General features: G+C 38.3%; 3 protein-coding genes across 6 annotated transcripts; 1 reads left to right on the top strand and 2 right to left on the bottom strand.

Moving 5' to 3' along the window:
* Positions 1–1,746: 1,746 nt before the first annotated feature.
* LOC109004371 (mitogen-activated protein kinase kinase kinase NPK1-like) lies at positions 1,747–14,904 on the top strand. Of its 3 annotated transcripts, none has more exons than XM_035693405.1 (17): positions 1,747–2,241; positions 2,750–2,791; positions 9,723–9,788; positions 9,868–9,978; positions 10,050–10,130; positions 10,210–10,275; positions 10,396–10,478; positions 11,893–11,974; positions 12,052–12,152; positions 12,380–12,419; positions 12,594–12,650; positions 12,730–12,779; positions 12,880–13,081; positions 13,173–13,409; positions 13,513–13,847; positions 13,936–14,003; positions 14,371–14,904. In XM_035693405.1, the coding sequence occupies exons 1-17, from the start codon at positions 1,954–1,956 to the stop codon at positions 14,472–14,474; spliced, it is 2,013 nt and encodes a 670-aa protein (XP_035549298.1). In that variant the 5' UTR covers positions 1,747–1,953; the 3' UTR covers positions 14,475–14,904. The 3 variants fall into 3 exon arrangements, with proteins under 3 accessions (XP_035549298.1, XP_035549299.1, XP_035549297.1); XM_035693406.1 differs by having other exon boundaries at positions 10,210–10,287; positions 12,997–13,081; XM_035693404.1 differs by having other exon boundaries at positions 10,210–10,287.
* Positions 14,905–16,057: 1,153 nt separating this feature from the next.
* Positions 16,058–18,435, bottom strand: LOC109004374 (microtubule-binding protein TANGLED-like). Its single transcript, XM_018982907.2, has 4 exons — positions 18,160–18,435; positions 17,704–17,846; positions 17,517–17,575; positions 16,058–17,159 (listed from the first exon to the last, which is right to left on the bottom strand). The coding sequence occupies exons 1-4, from the start codon at positions 18,238–18,240 to the stop codon at positions 16,321–16,323; spliced, it is 1,122 nt and encodes a 373-aa protein (XP_018838452.1). The 5' UTR covers positions 18,241–18,435; the 3' UTR covers positions 16,058–16,320.
* Positions 18,436–19,362: 927 nt separating this feature from the next.
* LOC109004375 (kinesin-like protein KIN-14S) lies at positions 19,363–25,203 on the bottom strand. Of its 2 annotated transcripts, none has more exons than XM_018982908.2 (14): positions 24,993–25,203; positions 24,796–24,879; positions 24,407–24,475; positions 24,253–24,297; positions 23,626–23,756; positions 23,261–23,357; positions 22,901–23,164; positions 22,494–22,773; positions 21,933–22,094; positions 21,481–21,696; positions 21,328–21,365; positions 20,938–21,101; positions 20,528–20,641; positions 19,363–20,438 (listed from the first exon to the last, which is right to left on the bottom strand). In XM_018982908.2, the coding sequence occupies exons 1-14, from the start codon at positions 24,997–24,999 to the stop codon at positions 19,647–19,649; spliced, it is 2,463 nt and encodes an 820-aa protein (XP_018838453.2). In that variant the 5' UTR covers positions 25,000–25,203; the 3' UTR covers positions 19,363–19,646. The 2 variants fall into 2 exon arrangements, with proteins under 2 accessions (XP_018838453.2, XP_018838454.2); XM_018982909.2 differs by having other exon boundaries at positions 24,407–24,433; positions 24,993–25,202.
* Between the last annotated feature and the right edge of the window lie 313 nt (positions 25,204–25,516).

The following is a 25,516-nucleotide window of genomic DNA, read 5'->3' as shown; positions in this document are numbered from 1 at the left end:
TGGTAGGTTGTAAAATAGTGGAAGGACAAGGAAAACCAAAAATATAAATTATTCCCAGCAAAGGTATTAATTTGTTTGCTTTGTTTTGTTGTCATTGATTTTGGTGAAATAATGCCAGCACTTTTGTAGGCAAATTTATAGATGATTTCTGCAGACAAGGGCACGCTAGCTAAGGACAAGGCTGTTCTCTAAATAATTCTTCATTAAACTTTGTTGCCTATAGAAATTAAAAGGAAAAAAAAAAAAAAGGTCCATATTAACAATACACATTGATGAAGTGATCTGAAGCTCAAGGTGGCAGTTTGGGGCGTCGGTATGGTATTCGTACGGACATTCATATCAATAAATAGAAAAGAGTATTAGGTACAAATTTTAAATAGACAAAGTTTCGTACAAGTCCTTTGTAAAAAAGGAAATCCCACAAAAATAGAGTGAAACATGGTACCAACAAGTAGGGCCGTTAAAAAAAAATGGGAAAACTGGTGAACCGAGTGGGAAAGTAATGTCAGGAAAGGAAAATTGGTGATTTGACATAAAACAAGAGTACCAGGAGTGAATGTGTTTGTAGAGAAGTGTCAAAAGAACGTTGGAGAGGAAGATAGAGTCAAACACACAAAACATACATCTCTCATTATTATCGAGGGGTACACAAGTTGAGGGATCAGATAAAATGGGTAGAAGACCTATGGTTTCAGGGACTCTTCAACTTCTTCGGACTTTTTGGTTCTTCTTTGACTTCTTCAATCGAAGAGCTTTAGAGAGAACTTCTTTTCTAGCAAATAGATCCATAATTTTCATTGTACAGTGAAAAATGAGAGGTTATGAGAGACTATAAACAAGCTTATTATAGTGGAATTTCCTCTCCCCAAACTCCCGTGGACGTAGGCCAAGTGTTGAATCACGTAAATCTATGTAATCATTTATTCTTATTTCCTCTGCATTTAAATATTGTTCACCACTATGGATGTACACACCAACACAGTACAGCCGCACCGGATTACCGCCAGGGGCTCCAAGCAACACCGATTGAGATCCAGCCCACCTTAGCATGTCTTGGGAATGGATCTCTCTTCCCTTTCAGAGTGTGCGTTTTTTAACGTTAACAATTTGTTTATCCATAAAATTAAAAAAATTGGACTTAACTATATTGAAATCAAAATAACCGAAAGTTCTGGTTTTGGTGATGAATTGGTCTGATATTGATTTTTAAATTTCCAAAACCGATGTATACCGATTTGGTTTTAAAAAATATCCAAAACTAGACCAACTAGACAAGTTACACTCCTACTAACAAGGCCTAAAGGCTAAAGGGAAGATATAATAAAATATCTTAATTCAAACAATTTTATTACGATTTACAAATTATTTTATTACTATTCATAAATTTTTTATCTTATCTTATCTCAACATCTAAATGAGATGATATAAATTATAAAGTCATGATTTTCTATATAGTTAAGAAGGGTTTCTCCTCTTGTTTTGGCATAAACTTCTTCAATTCATATTTCTTTCTAATACAATTCCGCAATACAAAGATAAATTTATGAAATTTTAATTTTCTGAAAAGGTTGCATTTTCATTCAATATGGCTCATAGATGACACGGTTGCAGAATTTCTCTGCTCACATATTCCAAGTTTTTGTTCAAATTTAATCAAAAGAAGCTCACTTAAAAAAAAGTATGGAGATGTCTATAATAAAGGTTTGAATTTGATTCAATATGGCTCATAGATGAACGATGAGTTCTGTAATATTACAAGGCACAAGCCCCATTCCTTTCTGAATTTCATTTAATTATTATTTTTCTTCCTTTTGAAAAAACAATCTTCTTCCACCTTTTTCCCTCCTCTCTCTCTCTATTTTCTCTCGTTTTCTCGCTCTTGACCAGGGACTGAACCCCACCAATCCCAATACTCTCTCTTTGTCTCTCTCTCTCTCTCTCTCTCTCTCGAAAATGCAAGATATATTTGAATCAGTACGCCGATCGCGAGTATTTCGAACAGCCCCACCAGACAATGAAGAATCACCACCGTCACCATCACCATCAACATCACCATTGGCTTCATCAACCCTAGTGGACAAGTTCAATTCTTGCATTGGCAAATCCAGAGTCTTCTCGAAATCCTCTCTTCCACTGCCACCCATCCGATGGCGAAAGGGCGAGTTGATTGGATGCGGGGCGTTCGGGCATGTCTATATGGGCATGAATCTTGATTCAGGGGAGCTGCTAGCAGTGAAGCAGGTTCTTTTTCTTGTTCTTGTTGTGTTCATGGGGTGTCATTTTTGGTTTAGGAGTGCGGTTTTATGGTTTTGTGGATAATGGCAATAGCTTTTTGCTAGTTATGGTTTTGGTGGGAAGTTTTGGGGTTTTTACTTGTTAATTATATCTCGATTTTTGTTGGTTTTTTATTCGGGAGCTCGATTCTTAGTTCTTTTTCTTGTGATTTTATATCTGATTTTTTTTGTTTTTTAAGTTTTGTTTGGTTTTGAGTCTTCTTCTAGTTGGTCGAAAGGGGTTTTAGACCTTTGGTTAATTTGATGCTAAGAGCTCCATTTTTGAGTTTTTTTTCTTGATCGATTTTAATGGTTTTTTAATAGTTTCAGCTTCTCACACCTGTTGCTTCTAATTGTGTTCCTTACTTTTGTGCCTGAAGTTGGAGTATGTAACGGTTACTTGGTGGTGTTTCTGGGATTTGAATAATTCTGGTTTGGGATCTGAATTTAGCTGTGTTGTGCTTATTCTTTTCCAGGTTCTGATTGCAGCAAAAAGTGCTTCAAAGGACAAAGCCCAGGTTTTGTTTTCAAGTTCCTGCGTTTATTGTGATGACTTTAATATTTTTTTTTTGATAAGTAAAACAAGAATTTATTAATATATCACATGTCAAATACAGAGAAAATGCCCTAATTATGTAGGCGCATTAGAATCTAGGAAAACATGAAGGTCCATGCCATTAAAGTCTATTGCAATGGCCCAAGTACAAAGGGTCCTAAAGAAAAACAGTTTAAGCTCCTCTAAAGATCTCTCTTTGTCCTCAAATGTCCTCTCATTGCGCTCTTGCCATAGACACCACACAATACAGATAGGGATCATCTTCCAAACTGCTTTGATCTGTCTCACCCCACGAATCGAAACCCAGCTAGCCAATACCTCCAAAACTGTTTGCGGCATAACCCACATTAATTCCATTTTTTTAAACACCTCGTCCCAAAGAGTCCTGGCTATCTCACAGTGTAAAAGTAAATGATTTACCGACTCACCACCGCTTTTACACATACAACACCAGTCTGCAATAATAATCCTCCTCTTTCTTAGATTATCCGTAGTGAGAATCTTACCCAGCGATGCTGCCCACACAAAGAAAGAGGCTTTGGGAGGAGCCTTATGACGCCACAGCCTTTTCCAGGGAAACTGTATCTCTGGAACTTGTGTGAGAACCTTATAAAAGGAGCGAACAGAGAACACCCCATTCTTTGCAGGACACCACCACAAACCATCTTCCTGCTGGATATTTGGACGAACAGAATAAAGGAGGCTATAAAAATCAACTATACTCTCCAACTCCCAATCCTGTGCCGCTCGGTTGAAGTTGATATTCCAATGGATGCTTTCACCTGAGACTTCCATAACCTCCGCCACTGTGGCATCTTTAAAACTTGCAATCAAGAAAAGAGATGGAAACAGATCTTGTAGAGCACTGTTATTACACAAAGCATCCTTCCAAAATTTGATCTTAGAACCTGTCCCTAATTGCAATCTAGTGTGACGATGGAAGACTACCCATCCTCTTCTAATATGTTTCCATAGCCCCATTCCATGAGCTCCTCCAACTTCTCTAGTACACCACCCCGTCCCTAGAACACCATATTTACTCTCGATCATAATCTTCCATAAGGCTTCTGGTTCCTTAGTATATCGCCACAACCATTTGCCAAGTAATGCCCGGTTAAACAACCTCAAATTTCTGACACCCAAACCTCCATTGGAGATAGGACGACATACCATCTCCCATTTAACTAGGTGGAATTTGAACTCCTCTCCTAAGCCCCCCCACAGAAACTCTCTCTGTAATTTCTCGAGTCGACCCGCCACACTTGCCGGTAAAGGGAATAATGATAGGAAATAGGTGGGTAGGTTTGAAAGTGTACTTTTGATTAATGTGATCCGGCCCCCTTTAGACAAATACATTCTCTTCCACCCTGCTAGTCTTCTCTCTACCTTTTCAATCACTGTATCCCAAATTGTGCGTGCCCTCGATACTATACCCAGAGGCAATCCCAGATAAGTCATAGGAAGAGACGCTATCTTACAATCCAGTATATCAGCCAGCTCCCTTATATCCTGAATTTCCCCAATTGGTACCAACTCGGATTTATCATAATTCACTTTTAAACCAGACACTGCTTCAAAACACAGCAATAAAGCCTTCACAGTCCTTAACTGGCCTTGATCAGCCTCGCACATAATGAGCGTATCATCTGCAAACAGCAAATGAGAGATAGTTGTACTACTCCTATTAGGCGATCCAATCTGGAAACCACTGATGAAACCATTAGTCACTGTGGCTGAAATCATCCTACTTAGTGCCTCCATAACTATGACAAAAAGTAAAGGAGATAACGGATCCCCTTGTCTCAAACCACGAGAGCTTGGGAAGAAACCCTCTGGGCTGCCATTAATCAACACCGAAAAACGTACCGTAGATATACACCATCTTATCCAAGACCTCCACCTCTCTCCAAAACCACACCTACCCAGTAAATAGAGAAGAAAATCCCAATTCACATGATCATACGCCTTTTCCATATCTAATTTGCACATAATCCCTGAGTTGCCAGCCTTCACTCTACTGTCAAAACATTCATTGGCTATTAAAGCCGCATCCAGGATCTGTCTACCTTTGACAAAAGCATTCTGTGGTTGAGTAACAATCTTCTTCAATACTCCACTTAATCTATTGGCAAGCACTTTTGCAATGATCTTATAAATACCATTTACTAAACTAATAGGCCGAAAGTCTGTGATCTCAATGGCCCCAACCTTTTTAGGGATCAATGCAAGAAAAGTAGTGTTGAGACTTTTCTCAAATTTACCTATTGTGAAGAACTCTTGAAAAACCTTCAAAAGATCCTCCTTAATCACGTCCCAACACTCCTGGAAAAAACCCATAGAGAACCCATCAGGTCCGGGAGCCTTATCTTTTGCCATCTTCCTTATCACTCCAGAAACCTCTTCCTCCTCAAAAGCCCTCTCCAAACTGGTAACATCCCCAGGATCAATAGTATCAAAAGCCAATCCATCTAAAGTAGGCCTCCAGCCCACCTGCTCAGTAAGAAGCTTTTCAAAGAAAACAACCACATGCTCTTGAATAACTTCCTCTTCTCTACGCTCGGCACCCTCAATTCTCAGTACTTCGATGTTGTTATTTCTTCTATGTGAGTTTGCCATTCGATGGAAGAACTTCGTACTCCGGTCCCCTTCCTTCAACCAAAGAGCTCTTGATTTTTGACGCCATGAGATTTCTTTCTGTAGGATTATCCTTTCAAGATCAGCCTCCAATAAAGTTTTCTGAGCTTGTTCCTCCTCATTAAGTGGCCTCCCTTCTTGCAGTCTTTCTAGCTCCTGAATTTCCATCCACTTTGTATATTTGTTCTCCTCCACATTATTAAAGGATAGTTTGTTCCACTCCTTTAAGTCCTTTTTTAAGGCTTTCAGTTTGTTAGCAAAAATGAAACTGGCTGTACCTTCAAAATGATACGAAGTCCACCATTGTTTAACCCTTTCCACAAAGCCTTCTGACCTCAACCACATGTTTTCAAACTTAAAATACCTTCTACCATTCTGAATACCTCCACAATCCAGCATAATAGGCCAATGATCCGAAGTTATACGTGCCAAACGCTTTTGCCATACATCCGGGAAATGACATTCAAACTCAGGTGAAATTAAAAAGCGATCCAAGCGGGACCACGTCTGATTATTTGACCATGTGGCTGGACCTCCTGCTAGCGGAAGATCTAACAAATTCAATTCAAAGATACACTCTGAGAACTCCAAGCTTGCTGGCCTCAATCTCCTGCTACTAAGACATTCACTCTGGAACCTAATCACATTAAAATCCCCCCCAATACACCAAGGCAGCTCCCACCAACTCTGTACCCCTGCAAGCTCATCCCATAATACACTTCTTTCAACATCTAAGTTAGGCCCATACACACCTGCAAATGCCCATAAGAAATCATCTGACACACACTTAAAAGAACAAGCAACCATATATCTCCCTATGTACTCCTCCACTTTCACCACTACCCTTCTATCCCACATAACCACAACTCCTCCCGAAGCCCCTAAAGAGGCCAAATATACCCAGTCTACATAAATATTGCTCCATAAACTCCGAATAGTCCTCCTACTAATCATCTTCAACTTCGTTTCCTGTAAACATACTATGTCCGCCTTCCACTCACGGAGTAAACGTCTAACCCGGAGGCGCTTCTCTACCTCGTTTAGACCTCGGACATTCCAATATACTATCTTGGGCTTCATTGGGGAACATTCAGCCCCTTCCCCTTTGCCTTATTCCTGCTGGAACTAGCTTCCGAGTTCATTGACCACATCAATCTTTTTAATTCTCGAGTTTTCTTTGTGTTCCCCCTCTTTTTTTGGTGATGTTCATCTTCCATAGCAGTTAACAAGGCTATGAATTGCTCCTCATATCCATCACACTCAATACCCACGACATGTTGAATTTCCTTTGCTTTATGAATAACCCAATCTGATGCTTGATTTGGAAAATAGTAACTTAATGGGATCGGATTTCCCAATTTATTATTCTGAAAATTCTGAAACTCAGTCCCCACTGAAAACTCCTCCAAACCACAAACCTCTGGGATGAACAGTTCGTCTTCCACGGAATGCATAACATCATCCGAATCATCCTCAACCTCAGCCAACTCGAAACCCTTCTCTGGTATCCCAAAATCTGTCGCCGGGGCCAAAAACACCCCAGAATCTGTCCTCGTCGATCTCTGTTTCTCCATAGGAGAAACTCGATTTTCAATTAGTAGAACCTGTTGCGCACAGACCTCCGGCGAAACCTCACCTATCCCAGAATCTGTCGCCGGGGCCAGAAACACCCCAGAATCTGTCCTCGTCGAGCTCTGTTTCTCCATAGGAGAAGAAACTTGATTTTCGACTAGCAAAGCCTGTTGCGCACGAACCTCCGACGAAACCTCACCGGCAGCCCCCACTGCTTCCATCGGCGTCGTCTGTGACCCCGCGGCCTGACCCCTCACCGTCGGTAAGCTTTCCAGCACGAATCCGAGATTGAACAGCTCGGTAGATGTCGAGCTAGGGTTCAGAATCATGATTTCCTTCGGATCGGGTCCAGACCCGTTATTACGGGTACTGGGCTTTGACCCGCCACTAAGGGTCGTGGGCTGAGGCCCAGAGCTGGGCTTTGACCCTCCATGGGTCGTGGGCTGAGTCCCACAGCTATGGGCCCTAGGTTGAGACCCACCACAATGGGCCCTGGGTTGAGACCCACTGTTCTGGGCCCTTGGTTGGGATGGCCCAGCCCCATCAGTCTGTTTGTGCCGACGCCAAACTCAACTTTTTTCCTTTTTATTTTTCCTTTGCCAGACTGCTCCTTTGCTCGGCCAGCTTCTCTCCACAAAGCCCTTAGTCTTATCAGCCACCTCATTTTCTTTAAAAGAACCAACAAAAGCAACAATTACAGCCATATCTCTCTGCAGGGCACGCAACTGTCCCTGCATTTCCAGCAGTTTACGTTTCACCTCCCATGAATCCTGACATGCCACAGAATCCCTGCCCAAAGTATGGCTCAACATACCACCACACCAAATACCCTTGCCTCTGTCAGAGACCTCTACACCAGCCATCTTCTCCTTCTCAACTTTCGGAAATGATGAAGAAAGAGCCTCCTTATACGACTGCGCATGGGGCTTCAGTCCCCCTCTTCCATCACTCAGATGGCCCCCTCCATGAATTCCACCGGTATTAAAATCTTCTTTCCTTTTCTCTAACAGTGCCTCCCTCATTTTTCTCCAACCCCATCCATTCTCCCCTTCTGGAATACATAAAATATTCCTTCTCCCCCCCTGATTATACTCAGATATTTCAACATATCTCCCTCTCCTATTAGCACAACGTTGAGCAATAATGCTACTAAATCCATCACGAGTCGCTGAATATACCTCCTTTTTCCCCCTGCTTAGACTCTCCTCCAGCACCTTCCCAAGCCAAGAAATCGAAGAATACCCCAGCATCACTGAGTTCTCTGTTTTCCAGCTACGCTCAGTAACTCTCAAACCACCCCTTCCACATTTTTCTAAGATAAAGCACTTTGATTCAATAACTATTTCTATAAACCGACCCATCATAACCATCACCTTTTGGGAATAATGATATGAGTGAACTACTCAGACCATCTTTTTTTTTTTCAGGGCAGGGGGTGGGGGGGAGCCAAAGCACAGCCTGACTTTAATATCAATGCTAAGATTATGACTGACATCAATTCTGTGGTGTTTGCGACTTATTTCTTTTCTGTTTGGTTGGCATGAAAACGGAGGGGAAAGAAATCAAATTAAATTTTTAGATTTTATTATTTCTGACTGACTGTAGATCTTAAGACATCAACGGAGGCACTTAGATTACCTGCATTAGGTTCAACTGATTGGTAGCCTTGGTCTTTTAGGTTCCTCGAAATGCGGTAGATAACATTCATAAATATTTGTTTGTTACTGATCTCTGTTTGATTAGCTTCTTCCTGACCTATTCACTGCATTTTGTTTTGGTTCTTCTGTAAAATTGCTGTGAGATTGTTTCATATTCAAACTTTATGCTCCATATTGATTTATTCTGAAGAATGACGAACTTCTATCATTGAAGGCAAAATGGTTGTGTGAAACTGCACTAAGTGGAGGTGGTTGATTTTACTTTTGCATTGAACTTTTTCTTTTCAATATTTGAAACTAAAGACAGGACTTGACAAATGGGGCATTTATTTTATTTATGCTAATAAATAGAAGCATTGCTATTTACTTCTTAGGCCTCGTTTGGTTATACAGATGACATGAGAAATCTGTGAATAGTAGTGAAATGGTTTGAGTTAAGATGTTTTATGGGGTTTTGGGAAAGGAAATAGAAAAAGTTAAATAAAAATATTATTAGAATATAATTTTTTAATATAATTTTTGTTTTGGGATTTGAAAAAGTTGAATTGTTTTTTGTATTTTGTTTAGAAGTTTGAAAAAGTTGTAATGTTTAGATAATGATTAGATGAAAAAATTGAAAAGTTAAAAATTTGAAATTGAAACGTGTTTGTGTTTGAATAGTGTTTGGATGTTGAGATGAGATGAGATGAGATGGGTTGAGACTATCTGTGAAACCAAACGGGGCCTTACTCTTTTAATAGTTAAGAGAGGTAAAAAAATATAAATAATAACAAAAATATACAATTTCAAGTCTGAAAACTGAAAGTCAACATCATGTAACACAATATTTATTATTTTGTGGTTGACATTGTTGTTGTTTTTTTTCTAGTTTCCTTTCTTAGTTAATTTTTTCAGCAGCCAAATGGAGTTCATAGTTTGAACTCCGAGGTCTTTTTGTTTTGTGAATAGTTTGGGATTTGTGATGATTGATCTCCTTATTTCGTTGTTTAATATCGATTTACTGAATACTAGTTTTAATGTTATAAGTAGGCTCACATCAGAGAGCTTGAGGAAGAAGTGAAGCTTCTAAAAAATCTCTCTCATCCAAACATTGTTGTGAGTATAATATGCTTTATGCATTTAATTGATGAATCCTATCACTCTTCTGACGGCATGCTTTGTTTGGGTTTACTAGAGATATTTGGGTACAGTGAGGGAGGAGGAAACCTTAAATATTTTGTTGGAATTTGTGCCTGGTGGATCAATATCTTCACTTCTGGGGAAATTTGGATCTTTCCCTGAGGCTGTAAGTTCTTGCTTACTAAACTTAAAATTAGGTGTTTCAAATGCAAACTTTATGGTCTAATCTTTAAGCAGGTTATAAGAACATACACAAAGCAATTATTACTAGGGCTGGAGTATTTGCACAAAAATGGAATCATGCACAGGGACATTAAGGTGCCATTTCTTACCCTAATTGGGATATACATGTGAAAAAGTATCTGTTTTCCTTGACTCATTATTTCCTCAATTTCAGGGGGCAAATATTCTTGTAGATAATAAAGGGTGCATTAAACTTGCAGATTTTGGTGCATCCAAACAGGTTGTTGAGCTGGTACTACTGCTGTCTTTCCCATCACTTTCCGTTTAGATATCCACTTTATTTTGTGGAAACACTCGTACTTCTCGTACTATCTAATTGGAGATATGTACGCTAGTGTAGGCTACTGTTTCAGGTGCCAAGTCTATGAAGGGTACTCCATATTGGATGGCTCCTGAAGTCATTCTCCAGACTGGGCATAGCTTGTAAGTACAATCAAAACCTTATTGTTGTCTAAATAATTAGCAGCACGCTAATTTATTTTCCGTATGCTTTGAAAAGAGGGATTTCCCGAAGTTGGTAGTGAGAACTTTTTTATTGCTAAAACTACACGTGCACCTGGTGTGTATGGAATCCATGATTACACCCTTCACACTGTTAGATCAGGTGACAAGTTATCATGGAAGTCTTATTTTCCTTTTCCTATGTTCATTTTTATTTTTTAGTTTGACAGTTTATTGAAAGAGTTAGAAAGCACAGGAAGGTAAAGAGGAAAGCTCTCCCCATAAAAGATGCAAAAGAGGTTTAGATATACTTTAAACAAATAAAACTTATCCCTTGCTGATAAAAATCCTCAAGTTTAAGGGGATTGATTTAACTGACTGATCCTAAGTAAATGCAGCATTGCTAACATCTGTAGGCACCATGATAGCTACATTGAGAGGATTTGATTAACACAGTTTACACTCTACGTTCAACAATTTATTGACATCAGGGTTATATCCTTTCACAAGAATCCATTTATTTAATGGTTCATCTCTCTCTGTCTTTGCTCTGTCGCTAATACGTAAGAGATCAGAAGAAGTCTACATTATTCATAAAGAGCATTATAGCCATCTTGTATAGATTTGACAAACCAAAATCTTTTTTTATTTTATTTTATATATATATATATATAAGTAAAATAACAAAAACCATGGTAGAAAGCAGGGAAAGACCTTGGAAAGCGAGGATGTGTCGTTCTTCGACAAACAATAAGTACTCCGCTTATTGGACCAACTCAATTTGGCTGGTAAAATCCTTTCTTATTTGGTTGCTTAAAGACATCCTCGCAGAAGAAGAACATTTATTATTAGTTATAAATTAGACTTTCCTTGGTCCTTTGGATCTAGGAGAAAATGGAAGGAAAGTGGATTGGGAATGAAAATAGGGTTTTCTATTTATTCTATTTCTGTTACGCTTCGAAGATCTCACTCCACCTCTGGATTTTGCCTAACTCAAACAAAGTATACTCCACCTCTGGATTTTGCCTCACTCAAACAAAGTATACTCTTGAATTCTTATCTCGTCCATCCTGCCCTGCACTATGCCTATATCTCCAGGTGCCAAGCTATCCGTCCCTATGGTTATTACCATATCAGTTTAACATCAGTTTAACATCTAGCAGAACTGGATACTTTATATCATTCATGCTCCTCTATATCAATACAAAGGAGGTTTTTTTTTTTTGTATTTTTATTTGAGTAATATGTATTAGCTTATGCATGCACCCTTATCTTATTTGGGTCATGCTTACTGTATCTGTAACTCTGTCATCTTAGTTATATGGTCTGGGTCATGCTATTATATTCTTTATATGGCGATTGAAAGTTTCTGATGTTGTATGAGAACACTCTCTAGCTCTGCCGATATATGGAGTGTTGGATGTACTGTAATTGAGATGGCCACTGGAAAGCCTCCTTGGAGTCAACAGTACCAAGAGGTATCCATTCTGCTAGATTGTAGTAATTTTTGTGAGGGCGTTCTCACATACATTGTTTTAACAACATGTTTGTTCAGGTTGCTGCTCTCTTCTATATCGGGAAAACAAAGTCTCATCCACCAATCCCTGAACATCTCTCTGTTGAAGCAAAAGATTTTCTGCTGAAATGCTTGCAACAGTATGTCATCCTGATTGCCTTCAACTTCCCATCTCATTCAAATAGTTTTGGTCTGAATTGAAGATGTCCTTAACCTATGTTGCACTTGAAAACTTTCTTTTTCTTGACAAAAATTATTTCAAGCAAATTTTGTGTGATCTTTACACTGAGAGGGGTAAAACTCCAACTGCAGATTTGAGTTTCTTCTTTTTCTTATCTAATACTTTGTGATGCACAATCGAATGTAGGGAGCCAAATTTGAGGCCTTCTGCGTCTGAATTGCTGCAGGTTATTTTAATTTTATTCACATATCTTGGTAATAATTGCAACATTGTAGGCTGCAGTATCTGTGGTCACTTATCCAGTTTACTGTTTACATGTGCTTTTGGTGATTGCCACAAATTTGACCATTCTATTGTTATATATCACTAAGGTTTGTTCTTATGTGCTATTTATAAGCAGCATCCTTTTGTAACTGGTGACCAAGTCAAATCTCATCCTCTTCATACTTCTGTCATGGTCAGTACTGCTCAATGATACCATGTTATTCAAACGTTTCTCAGAACCATTTTCGTTATAACCTTTTTTCCATCATCAGGAAAATTCCGAAACCCCTTCTCTGTCAAGCGTCGCAATCCTGGAAACCTCGTATGTTCTGTAATTTCATTTCCTTTGAATTTAGAACTATGTATAGTGTCTTTTATTATGCTAGTACTCTCTTTGACATGATAGCAATTACTGTCACCAGTAAAATGTCAGCCTGCCCTGACTCAACACATATTTGTAATCTGGATATTCTGCGCTGCACAGCTGAATATCCTGTGAAATCACCAGAAAATAAACATATTTGGGGACTGAATAACAGTGATGATGACATGTGTCGGATTGACAAAGATGAATTTACCATGGGGGAAATCAAGTCCAGTTCTTTGATTCCTGAGAACCTCAAGGTAACTGCTTTCTATGTCCTCATTGTTAACTTTGTATGAGCACTTGAGAAACACAGATTTAGTTGTTTACGTTTTATTCGGATGTAATCAGAGTTTTAACCCCATTTCTGAACCCTCCAATGACTGGGGGAGCAAAATGGATGGAAGACCAGAATTGGAACAGAGGGGTACAAATTTGGACACCGATGAACAGATTTCTGAGCCTGCTAGCTGCTCTGGAGTTTCTGGCGAGGGGGACAAAGATTTTTCCTTTTCCCATGGACAGTTACTTTCTGTGGATGATGATGAACTTACCGAGTCAAAAATTCAAGCCTTTTTGGACGAGAAGGTACTGTTTTCAGTTGAAGAGTCAAAATTAGCAATCGTGTTTATACACTTTCAAGCACCTGTTATTGCGTGTTGAACAGTTGAACTTGAATTCAACATGTTAGGCTCTTGAGCTGAAGAAACTGCAAACGCCTCTATATGAAGAGTTTAACAACAGTTTGTTAACCTGCTCGCCAAGTTTTGTCAAGAGCACATGTGATGAGGCTACCCCAAAGTACTTGAAATTGCCCCCAAAAAGTAGGTCACCAAGTCAAGGTTCAACTGGTGTTCCATCTCCAGCAGTTGATGCTCTTAATACAGGAAGCCCAGGAAGTAATAGCAGGTGTGTGTCAAATAATATCAATGCAAGTGATCACAGTTCACAGGACATCCGTTCTTCTCCACTCAATGATTGGAAAAAGCGTCTAGTTGATGATCAGCAAGAACCAAGTAGCCCAAGGTTTGTTCCTCAGTTAGTGGTTCCATAGCATGTCTTGGTGTGATGTTCTGTTAGATGTGGAGTAACCTGAATTTCTATATGCTCACAGTATGAGCTTTTCGGAGAGACAGAGGAAGTGGAAGGAAGAGCTTGATCAAGAACTAGCGAGAAAACGAGGTAAATATTTCCTGCCTTGCTTTGTATAATTTCAAATGTGCTAAATATTGTTCCTCCAATGATTTGCAGTTTTGCAATTCGTTGATTTCTTTTGGGGGTATCATCTTCACTTTCAGTGACACCATTGCTTTGCTTAAAAAAAAAAAAAGTGACACCATTGTTTAATTTAATTTGCTCAATTGTTTTAGAAAATTGTACCTTTGGGGTAACATCTTCACCTCAGTATACCACCGCTAAGTTCTGTTTTGTTTTACTTTGGCTTAAAGGTTCCAAAAGTCTTTGGATTTCTGGTCGGCGTTGTGTTGAAATAGATGTACCCTAGTCTGTTTTACATACTTTATTGTATAATTTCAAATCTGCCTTGCAGAGATGATGCGCCAAGCAGGTGTGGGAGGGAAAACATCGTCACCAAAGGATCGAGCTCTAAATCGGCAGAGAGAACGGACGAGGTTTGCATCCCCGGACAGATAATTCGTGCCTGAATGTTTGTGCTGGTTCATTGATGGTTGAATTTTCCCACCAGGCGTTCCACACGACCTGCAGTTTTGGCCAGTGGTATACTAATACTTGAGGTTGCCAGTTTGCCAGCTTTGAATGAATCCATTATGCATCTCGCGTACTATTCAATTACTGTTGTTCATACCATGAATCAGTCCTTTCATTAGTGAGGCCTGGCTAGTGTGTATGTTGATGCTCCATGTAAAGCATTGTTGAAGGTGGCGTTTTGGAATAATTGTGTTTTGTAATGCTGGTTGGTCCTTGATAATTGTCTTTTTCTGAATTTGGTCTCAAATGCATAGAAATTGTAATACTAATATAGAGATATAATATGGTCATAAACAGAATGGCCTAAAAAAACATTTTATTATGCCACTCTTTCTGTGATAACTTGTGTTGAATGAACTCCATTTGATTATACCATATTACGTGTAGTAGAGAATACATGCACCACCTACTTACATTATAGTTACATATAAGCTAAGCAGGATATATAACAAATATAGTTTTCGAAGCAAGAGTTGTTCTTATTGAGTCGTATTATCCATTCATGTCTCAAATAATCATAAATTCAAAACTATCTGGAACAACACTTGGTATTGTTTTATCTATGTTTCATATTTTTTCCTTTATATATAAACCATCTGGAAAAATTATATACATAAGTCTTACGCTCCTACACACTACTTAAAAATATGTAAATTTATTCTTTTATCCTCATGTTTCATGAAATATGAAATATGAAGATAAAATAATAAAATCACATATTTTTTAAGTGGTGTGCCTGTGAGACTTATGAATAAAATAACTCATATTTGAAATGGCAACTTTGTTCATGTTGGGTCACCTCATTAATTTTTGTATTAAATGACTATAAATGGCATAAATGTCGAATAATTTGAAAGATGGTGGAATTTAAAAGGTCTTCTTAAGACATACCCCATCCAACATAACAGAACCTATAAGAAATATATTTCAGCTCGATCGAGTGGACAGCTTTATTTAAATAATTAAAAAGGAAAACTAAACAACTCATGATGAAGTAAGCTGTATTGAGTATTCATCATGTCTTGCACTACTTGTTCTTTCATCATTTAACATCTTTCCCACCATATAAAAGTTCATTAAAATTAGTAATAAAAGAAGCCACATGTCATCTTTCCATACATTGCAGTTTATGTGGGTGATGTACCATTCTTCTCAACATTATCGGCCAAAACTGCTTTCAAGTTGACAGTAAATAATAAAGAACTATATATCTTAGGAACAAAAAATTTACTCAACATCCTACTATTCATACAACCTCCACACTCCACATTATTTTTAATTTTTATTTTTTTTTCTTTTATTAAATATTTATTATATAAATAATGAATAAAAAATTTAAAATAATTTAAAAAGAATAAACTCAAAAAAAAATTTAAAAAAAATATTAAAAATTTAAAAAATTTAAAAAAATGTGGAGTGTGGAGTGTGGTGGAGGTTGTGTAGCAAAGCTCATCTTAGGAAACGGAAAATTCTTTTCGTAGTCATTACTTCACATTTCATAGAAAAATATCGTCACAATCTTTGAAAAATATGTCACACTCTATAAAAAAATTATAGGTGTAGGATGTGAGAGGAAATAGTGATTAAGTCGGTAACTCGTTTCTTTCTCAGATGGAATCAGATCCTTGCAAACTTGAATGTCAACCAATACAATGGGAATGCTCAGACACACACCACACCAAAGTGAAAGAAAAAACTATGGACAGCAAGAAATAATCACAGACTACTTACCCAAAAACTATGCAAAAACAAATCGATTGCTCAAACAAGTTTATAATCGCATTGTTGTCAAAGTTGGACGCTGTCTCAATCCACTCATTAGCCCATCACTCTTTTGGGCACCTCCTTTCCTACTCCTCATTGGAGACGCCAATTTGGTTGCCAGTCTTGAAGGAGAGAAAGAACGGACACCCTTTGTGCTCCTCAATGGAGACGCCAATCTGGTTGCCAGTCTTGAAGGAGAGAAAGACCGGCGAAATTTCAAGGCAGCTGACATCTTTGGTGACTTCTGGGTCAAGCTCTTAGGCCTTGTCGGAGAAAGAGACCCCACCACCGGCGGGCTCTTGATCTTGACTTGAAACTTGGAAGAAGCCGAGGATGGGGACTTAATCAAGAACTTATGTGGTGTCTCTTTGTTTCTTGCTATAACAGGAGACCCTGTCTTGCAGAAATTCTGTTGCTTTGCAGAAGCTGTAGACAGGAACAATGGGTTAGGGAATAGAACGGTCTTTTTCACCCACGGCCTATTCTTTGGGGATACCCTATTTGCCAAGTATCGTTTGTTTTCTTTTCCCAGTTCTCTGACCTTTGGAGGTGAAGAAACCTTGAAGTTGATTCGTGATCGAGCCCTTTGGAGTGATGGTGAATCAGACTCCGATCGAATTAATTGCAGCTTGTTTTGCTTCTCCCTCTTTCTTCTGCTCCTTAATTCCGTGTTTTCGAGTTGTGGCTTCTGGTTTCTCCGATGAGTTACCGGAGTTTTTGGATCTTCAAGGGTGGTTTTGTTGGCAACTGCTGCTGCTATTTCTCTCGCAAATTGGCTTGCTTGTAGAATTTCTCCAACTGTTTCTCCTACAAGCATTGCTGGTAATGACATCCTGCGCCACTCCCCTGTTAGGAAACATTAAGGTTGTCATATCCAACTAGTCCTCGGCTTTGGTTTTGTCAAAACTATATGAAAGAAAGGAGAATTGGGTAATTTTTTTGTTTGATAACCAAGAAAATGTATTCTCAACACAAATGGGCTTATTACAACGTATTCAACTCGAGTTATTTTCTTTAGGAAATCCAAAAAAAAACCTACGAGGAAAAAAAATGTTATTTTCCTCCGCTTTCTAAGCAACCAAAGGGAGTCCTAAGTTCACATTTTGGGACAATTCCCGACAGATGAAAACTACTGTCTCTAATTTATTCAATGTGTGGGCGCGTCTCTGAGAGAGAGAGAGAGAGAGAGAGAGAGAGAGAGACCTGCTGATTGAGGAGCTGGAAACTTCCCTGGAGATATCTTGGAAGCAGCATTCTTGATCCTGTAAATCCATGGGAAAAAAACCCAGAAGAACACGTTTAGAGTATTGCTAAAGAAAATAAGAAAAAAAACAAAAGAAAACTGTGTTTCAGATAAACAAACAAAACCGACGCAGACACAAGTGTGTACCTTACAGACTCTTGCTTGCATCTGAGACTAGTCCTCAGATAGCCTCTGGTACTTCGAGGGCTGAGACTCACCCCGGAGATCACCTTTGTCCCGCCTGTCACGGTATACTGCAGCTCCTGCAACCTAGCCATACACCTATCCACCTTCACAGACCCATCAGTACATGGAAACCCATCAGTTTGAAAGAAGATCGTCCGCCGAGAAAATGAAGGAAATGGAAAGAAACATGAGCTTTTGAGTCGTATAGGTTAAATGGAGCTGATTTTTCATTGATTCAAACACGAGATACCATTAAATTCGATAACCAAGTTTTCTTGTTACATTAGTATAGAGGATTTGGACAAATACACATTGATCAATCAACAGCTAAAAGAAAAGATCGTTTTTCTAGGAAAGCAAAATGATTTTTATATTGTATCGTTTTCCATTAATTAATCAGAGGATGATGTATTCTACCTTTTTTACAGTTTCTCTGAGTAGGACCGGATTGAGAGGCGCTGCCATTTTCGTCTGCTTTGGTGGGGTTCTCGCTACCATTTTGCAGTACTGAAGAAAACCCGAAGTGGGTCTCAAACCTATTTCTCTATATGCCCCCCCATGAGTGACCCAGAGATAGGAAGTCGATTACTTTCAGCTACGCACACGCTCTCTGTCTCTCTCAAACTCTTCTTTTCCTTTGCTTTTTTACTCAGTCCGTTTCCGAAGTGGAGGAGTCAAAACGGGTGGTTACGACATAAACTCTTTTAACGGATCTATGTTGTTCCAACGGTCGACTCTTATCTTCCGAAAACGTAAGCACAACGGCTACTTTTATTTTAAACTCGGGCATTATTCTTTTGTTACTTTAATTCTCATCCTTAAATGCTAAGGACTAATCCACTTCGCAATTATCCGTGTTTTGCACTTAAATTGAAGTATTTCATATTACTAAAAAAGTTGAAATTTACATCAATCTAACCAGAGATTTGACTGTCAAAATCATATCACATACACCTATTTTTGTCAAAATCATATCACATAGCGAAAAATGAGTTTTTTCTGAAACCCTCGTACATAATAGGGAGAAGAATAATGCTATTTTATATATTTTAATTTTTTTAAATTTTTTTCTTTACTTAATAGTTAAAGATTAGTGTATTGATATATTTTTATATTTTTTAAAAATGTTTTAAAATGATAAAAAAATATGAATAAAAACATTAAAAAAAAATGAAAAGCTGATTTTGGCCTAGTGGTAACTTGCAGTGGGTAGATATGAGTGGTAGGGTAGAGTAGCACCGCTCATAGGGAGAAATGATATTTACAATTTTTTAATGTACAAGTTCGTGCACTTGTTTTGAAAAAAATGAATACATCTAAAAGTCTAAGATCCACGTGAAAAAATTATTTTTTTTAACAGTAAATCCTATTTTTTTCAAAGAAAATGCGCGAGATTTACACACTTTAGAACTTAATCTAACTTTACTCAAAATAAATATGATCAAGACTCTAATAACGCAACGGTTTGGTGTTTTCGAAAGTTTGACAGTAGTTTTAGGGTGTTTTTGTAACCTGTGGTCTAATTCCCAGTTGGTCGGTCCTCCAGCAATCTACCAAGAGAAAATTTATCATCATATTCTGTTGTACTATAACCACTTTTCTCCCCTTTTGTTAGCTGGTGAGCACAGAAGATTGTACATGAGCTTCTAAGTTTTCAACCAACTAAGAAAATCCTTGCATTAGATACAAGGAAAAAAAAACTTATACAAGTTAAGCAGAACAGTAGGAGATACATGAAGGTTAAGAAAATGCTTGATATACGGGGGGGGGGGGGGGGGACAGAAAATGCAGTTCAATCTCATTGGTAAGCAACCAGCGTGCATTTGCACTAATATCCAAAAGAGAACTAACAAAAGAATACGATATTTGAAGACTGTATGAGCTGTGAAGAAGCCATGGTTTCATTATTGCATAGAGGGCCGAGAAGGCAATAATGAGGGTTTCCTGTTAGTTTTCAAGCTTCTCAACTTCAGTGGACTCCACACCAATGCCTTCCGTTGTAGTGCAACAACTGTTGGATTCCTCAATTGCGATGAACCGGCATGTGTTGGGGGACTCCCCATAAACTTACTACTGCTCCTCAAGGCAGTCGGGGTTGTCTCTACTGCTCTTCTTGACTCTGGCAATGGAGAGAACATCCTAGAATATCGTGCCTTCCGTGGGTCCCTCACAAATGACTGCCTGCCTATTGCACTACTATGTTTGAATCGAGATGCAGAGGAGTGGAGTGGTGTTGTCATGTAAGAGCTGGATTCCGGGCGGAGGGTAGCAATGGATACCCGTCTCCTCGGCTGAAGAACCTGTGTTGTTGTTGTTGTTGTTGTTGAAAGAGGAGGTGCCCTCACGGCAACAGAAAACCGTCTTGGTTTCATGAGGCTTTTACTGTTTGTTGCCACCATTGTTGTCTTGTAAAAGTTCTCTTTTCCAGCAGTTGAAGCTGGGACGATAGAAGTGGTTGAGCCAGTCTTTCTGGGTGGTTTCGGAGATGGTGGGGGCAGGAAATTGGTAATTCTTCGCAGTGGCAACCTCAGCTTTGAAGGACCCAATGGTGGCTTCTTCTCTGTCATAGACTTCTGTGCTGCTTGTTTTAAAGATGACAATGCTGACAGCTGAGCAGAACTGGTAGACAAAACTCTATTTTCCTGTTTTAGTCTGGTTTTCCTTTCCTCTGCCAGTTGGTTCTCAAGGTCTCGAACCTGTTAAAAACCCAGTTGAAACCGGTCAAGAATCAACAAGTAGAAAAAATCAGTAAGTTAATAACTTCTACTTAGAGAAAAGTAGCTACCTTCTCTTGAAGATTCCTGCAGATATGTTCTCTGGCAGAAAGCCTTAACTGCACAGACTGCAAGTTATCCTGTAATTTCTTTGTTTCCTTCTCATCATGCTTGAGCTTTTCTGCCTGTTAGTTTTAAAAATCTTACATAAGCAAATCCAAAACTACAAAGAAAGTCAGCTTTTTCAAAACTTGACTTATTGAACAAGAAAAATTCTACTCATTATTCCTACACCACACACTACACTTGATTTTTTAATTTTGTTTTTCCCTTAGCAAATGTGTGTTGTATGGGATGATGAGTAGAAGAATTCCTTTAGTTTAGCCAAAATAAAACAAAAAAATTAAATTAAAAAGTTAAAAAAACAAGTGTGGTGGGTAGTGTAGGGATGATGAGTAGAAGGGGGGCCATTTCAACTTACCATTTGCTTGTACTTGAAAAGCTCGTTTATGTCCACCTGTTTGCGAGCAGGGCCACTCTCGATTCCACGGACTCGGCTGGCAAAATTCAGTGAACAAAGAGTTTCTCCTAGATCCGCTGCATTTGGGCTGATCTGGACAAACATCAGGGTTTTGCAATCTCCTCCTACAATTCAAGCTTCAGTTGGCATGGGAGTTGATAAAGAAAGAATATCGAAAGATTCGAAACACATGAAAGTTTTCAATCAGAATATTAATTTTTATTTTCTTTCTTTTTGATATTGAGCAGCTGATCCTGGTGATTCCAGGACCGTAGGATTAGCAGCATAACCAATCCTCATGGATTGTGTCGCAATTAACTAATATGATATGATAGTGAAAAAAATACTAACCTAGAGAGCTTTGCAGCATATGAGTAAGCTTGGAGTTTCTGATTTCAAAAAATAAAAACATCAGATATCATATGTCAATGGAAGATTGATAAACATGTGTGAGGGTGTGTGTGTGTGTGTGTGAGAGAGAGAGAGAGAGAGAGAGAGAGATGCCTGTAAGGAATGTGAGCTGTTTTTGCAGCGAGGGCAGAAATAACATCACCAAGCGCTGAGAGGGATTTATTAATGAACTGAGATTCTTTCAATCTTTCACCTTCAACTTCAGTCTTCCCCACACGCTCACTACCAGCCAAGTCTACAAGCCAAAGATGACTTTTTGTGCACTGTCCATTTATTAAATTTTCTGCCTTAACTGTCACTCTCAACAAGCTACAGTAAAAGAAAATTCGGTCGATACGACAATAAAAGGAATATATCTAACACAAGGACTGCACCGTAACAGCATCAAAACACATTATAATATTCATTCCCATTATAAAATTCAAAGGAGTGAGTGCTCAAGTTCTATAGATGAGTTTTTATTGAGATTCTCTCTTTCTTTTTCTTAAAATCATAGACAGATATAAAAGAAGAGAAATCAAGATAACCAAGGGTGCAAAATTTACCAGTGAGAACGGCTGCTGAGCTCATTAGCATTGGTAGACCCAACAGATCTCACTTGGCTTCCAGACTTCAGCATTTCCCAAACATCCTCAGTACTATAAACACGAGCTTCAACGAGTCCTGGGACTTCCTGTGTTCCCTCTGCTGCTTGCTTTATCTCCAATCTTCATTCACACAACATTAAATATCCAATAAAATCACCTTATAAATCATGAAAAAATCTCTTGGATTAGTTTCTAAGACAATATAGTAGCTGGGGGGAGTTCTATAAGGTCAATCAGTGATATGGCTGCTGGTTAAGCTTAAGAGATAACTATGACATCCATTCTTTTTTTTTTTTTTGATAGGTAACTATGACATCCATTCTTCGAGCTCATTATGGTAATCATCATCCAAGTCCACAGTCCTGGCGATAATACTATTCTTTTCTGATGCATAATTTTTCATCTGGCAATGCAATATATTTTGGTAGCACCACAGTTTGTAATAATCAAATTAGTCATCTGACTCAAATGAAAGTTGCAAGGCCAAGTCAGTAGATAATAAAGTTGAGAAGAACTCACTTCTTTACAGGCTGATGGGCGTTTTCAACCAGTAGGTCCCGTATCTTCTCATTGTAAACTTCTAACATGCTAACAAACAATCCATATCTCATAATGCCACTTCTCTCTTCAGAAATCCGAAACAACTCCTCTAGTGTCCTGTAGTTTACTCCCCTATCTTCAGGTGTTCCCTCCATTGTAAATGTCTTCCCCGTTCCAGTTTGTCCATAGGCAAATATGCAGACATTATACCCATCCAACACCGAAGCAACGACAGGCTTAGTTTGAGCGAAAACAGCATCTGCATATTGTAAAATCCCAGAAGAAAAATTCAAAAAATTAAAATCCATTAGATTATCTTTCCATTAACATGATCAGAAAATTTTATTTTTTAGCAGTGACAGAATCATCAGTTATTTCCAAGGTACCTTGGTTGTCCTCAGGCCTAAAGACATGATCAAACTTAAATTGCTTTTTTGAAGAATCAGAGCAAATGACCTGCAGCTCATTATCTTGAGATGAGTCAAATTCAACAACGGAGGTACACCCATCAGTAATTTCATTTTCGTTTAATGGTCTACATCTGCAGAAGACCCTGATATTGCCTTTAAGCTCAATTAGTTCATTGTAAAGCCTCTTACGATCAGATGACTCCTCAGCGTACTTCTTCTTTAAACGCTCATAATCAATACCTAATATACCACACAAGGCAGCAGGACAACACATTACATCTTGATCGAGAAAAAGGGTTGGAACAAAGATTTCATGAATCAGTATTGAAGGCTCACTTAGAAGACGAAGAGTGTTCTGAACTTCAAGGCCAGGGAAAGAATCTGTAGTGAGCTTCACTTGATCAGATAGGATAGTGTGCTCTTTCTTCAGATCCTGAAACATGAAGAGCAGAATCAAGTGACAAACAAACAGTACAAAAGTCTTCTAATACAAATCAAGACCAAAGTTTGGTAGCTAAGAAACTATGATGAAATTTTAACCAAGCCAAACACATAGATGGGCAAGTTCTTATGGTCACTAATATTAGAAAGATCTAATTTAAAAAAAATGTTATTTTATAAGTAACTTTAAAAAATTATATTTTCTATTCAAACTTTGATTTCTCATAAACATAAAGGGAATTGGTTGTAACTAAATTTACCTGCACTTTGGTGCTCAAATATACGATTTTCTGCAATATGGGAAGTGTCTGTCCCGGGTCTGGAGAAGTTTCTTGGATTCCATTTGACAAGCTATTCTCATCCGGGAAATTAGAATTTCCCTCAGTTTGTTCTAAAGAAATATTTCAAAGCCATCCCAATTAATAAAACAAAAAACTATAATCATTATTTTTTATAAGAATAAAGCAAAAATTATAGAAGTCAAATAATTACTACATCCAGTCGTTGAAAAATATTTCAAACGTGTATATATAACACATATCATTTTAATTTCAACATTAATCGCCACTTAACTTTTATCTAGCACGGCAGATTGAAGCAATTCTAACTTTCAGGGAACAATAACCCCAAGGAACATAGAATTTTATTTCACATTTTTCAGCAATCAAACTATTAGTTTAAACGAAATGACCTTGTTGTGGCACTTCCATGCTCCAGATGCCATAAAGATAAAGATGTTTTAAACAAAAACATCACAAATGAATTTTTATGGCTTAATGTTAAGCAGGCTGTGGAAATCTAAATACCCAATTTAATGCATTTTTAAATAACAAAAACAGCGAGAGAGAGAGAGAGAGAGAGAGAGAGAGAGAGAAGAAAATACAAACCGTCATCAATGCCTGACTCGCTAGTTTCAGTCTCTAGAGTTTGCTCTGAAGAAAAGAAAAATCCAAACACGTTGAATCTATATTTCTTGAATTTTCTCTATTAATAAGCCATTTTCTTGGTAAAGAACAGAAATAATAATAGAAAAGGCCTAACCTTTGTCACAAGTTTGAGTTTCTTGATCTGAAATGTAAGCAGAACTTGAAGTTAATGTTTTAATGAATTCTGAAAAAATTAAAATAAAGAAACAGACAAAAACTAACCCGAGTCAGAGGTTGAATCCCCCCTAGGGTTTGAACTCAAACCAAAACAGACAAACCTCAGAGCAACATTTTCTTGCATTTAAAAAATTAAATAGAGAGAGAGAGAGAGAGAGAGAGAGAGAGAGAGAGAGAGAAGTGAACAAAAATGAAATGATAACAGAACAGAAGAAGGCAAAAATATTTTTCACACAATGCTGCTCGGGCTTTAATTAAACACAGATTTGCTCGAGAACTCATCTTATTTTCCAACATTGAAGAAAAGAAGTAAAAGCAAACTTGAACCTGAAGGAGATGGCGGCGAAGGCTTCAAATCACAATTAGATGCGAAATAATCACAGTTTTCTGAGACCATTTCCACGGTTCGATCTGATTATATAAAACACCGATTTTTCGCATTTTAAACAAATCGATTCGAGAAAAAAAAAAAAAAAAAAGTAATTAACCATGGAGAGGGAGAGAGAGAGAGAGAGAGAGAGTACCATCCATGGCTTCAAATCCAAAGCAAGATTGTAGATCTCCGAGAGAGAGAGGAAGAGATTAAAGAGAAGGGAAGATCTACGAGAGCTTGAGCGTGAAAGAGATCTAGACAGAGACAGACACAGAGTTGGTGCTTTACGTTTAACGAAGATGGAGGGTTTTGATTCAGTTCAAGTTTGAATTAAGAGAAGTGTGAGCCGTTAGATTAATATGGAGGAGCTGCTTGTAACGGCTATAAAACTTTCCGGAACGTTGCCATATAAATCATCGTTTTGTCGACAGAGCACAACCGGATAGTCAGCCGGAGCCCCCACCCACCCGGGCAAAAATTCGGCCCCTCCAACTCCGTCCGTCCGATGCTCACTCCGATTTCAACTCCAACAGAATCAGAAAAATCGAAATTCAGAATTGGAGTCGGACTCCCGACACCTAAAATGGTCGGAATCGGAGTTTGAAGTTCAACAAGACTCCGACTTCAATAGTTATATTTAATACATTTTAGAGAAATATTTTTATGCTGCCCCAG

Source organism: Juglans regia, chromosome 8 (genome assembly GCF_001411555.2).
Source record: "Juglans regia cultivar Chandler chromosome 8, Walnut 2.0, whole genome shotgun sequence".
Classification (NCBI taxonomy): Eukaryota; Viridiplantae; Streptophyta; class Magnoliopsida; order Fagales; family Juglandaceae; genus Juglans; species Juglans regia.
Note: the sequence above shows the minus strand (reverse complement) of the source record. Positions and strands in the feature narration are given on the sequence as shown.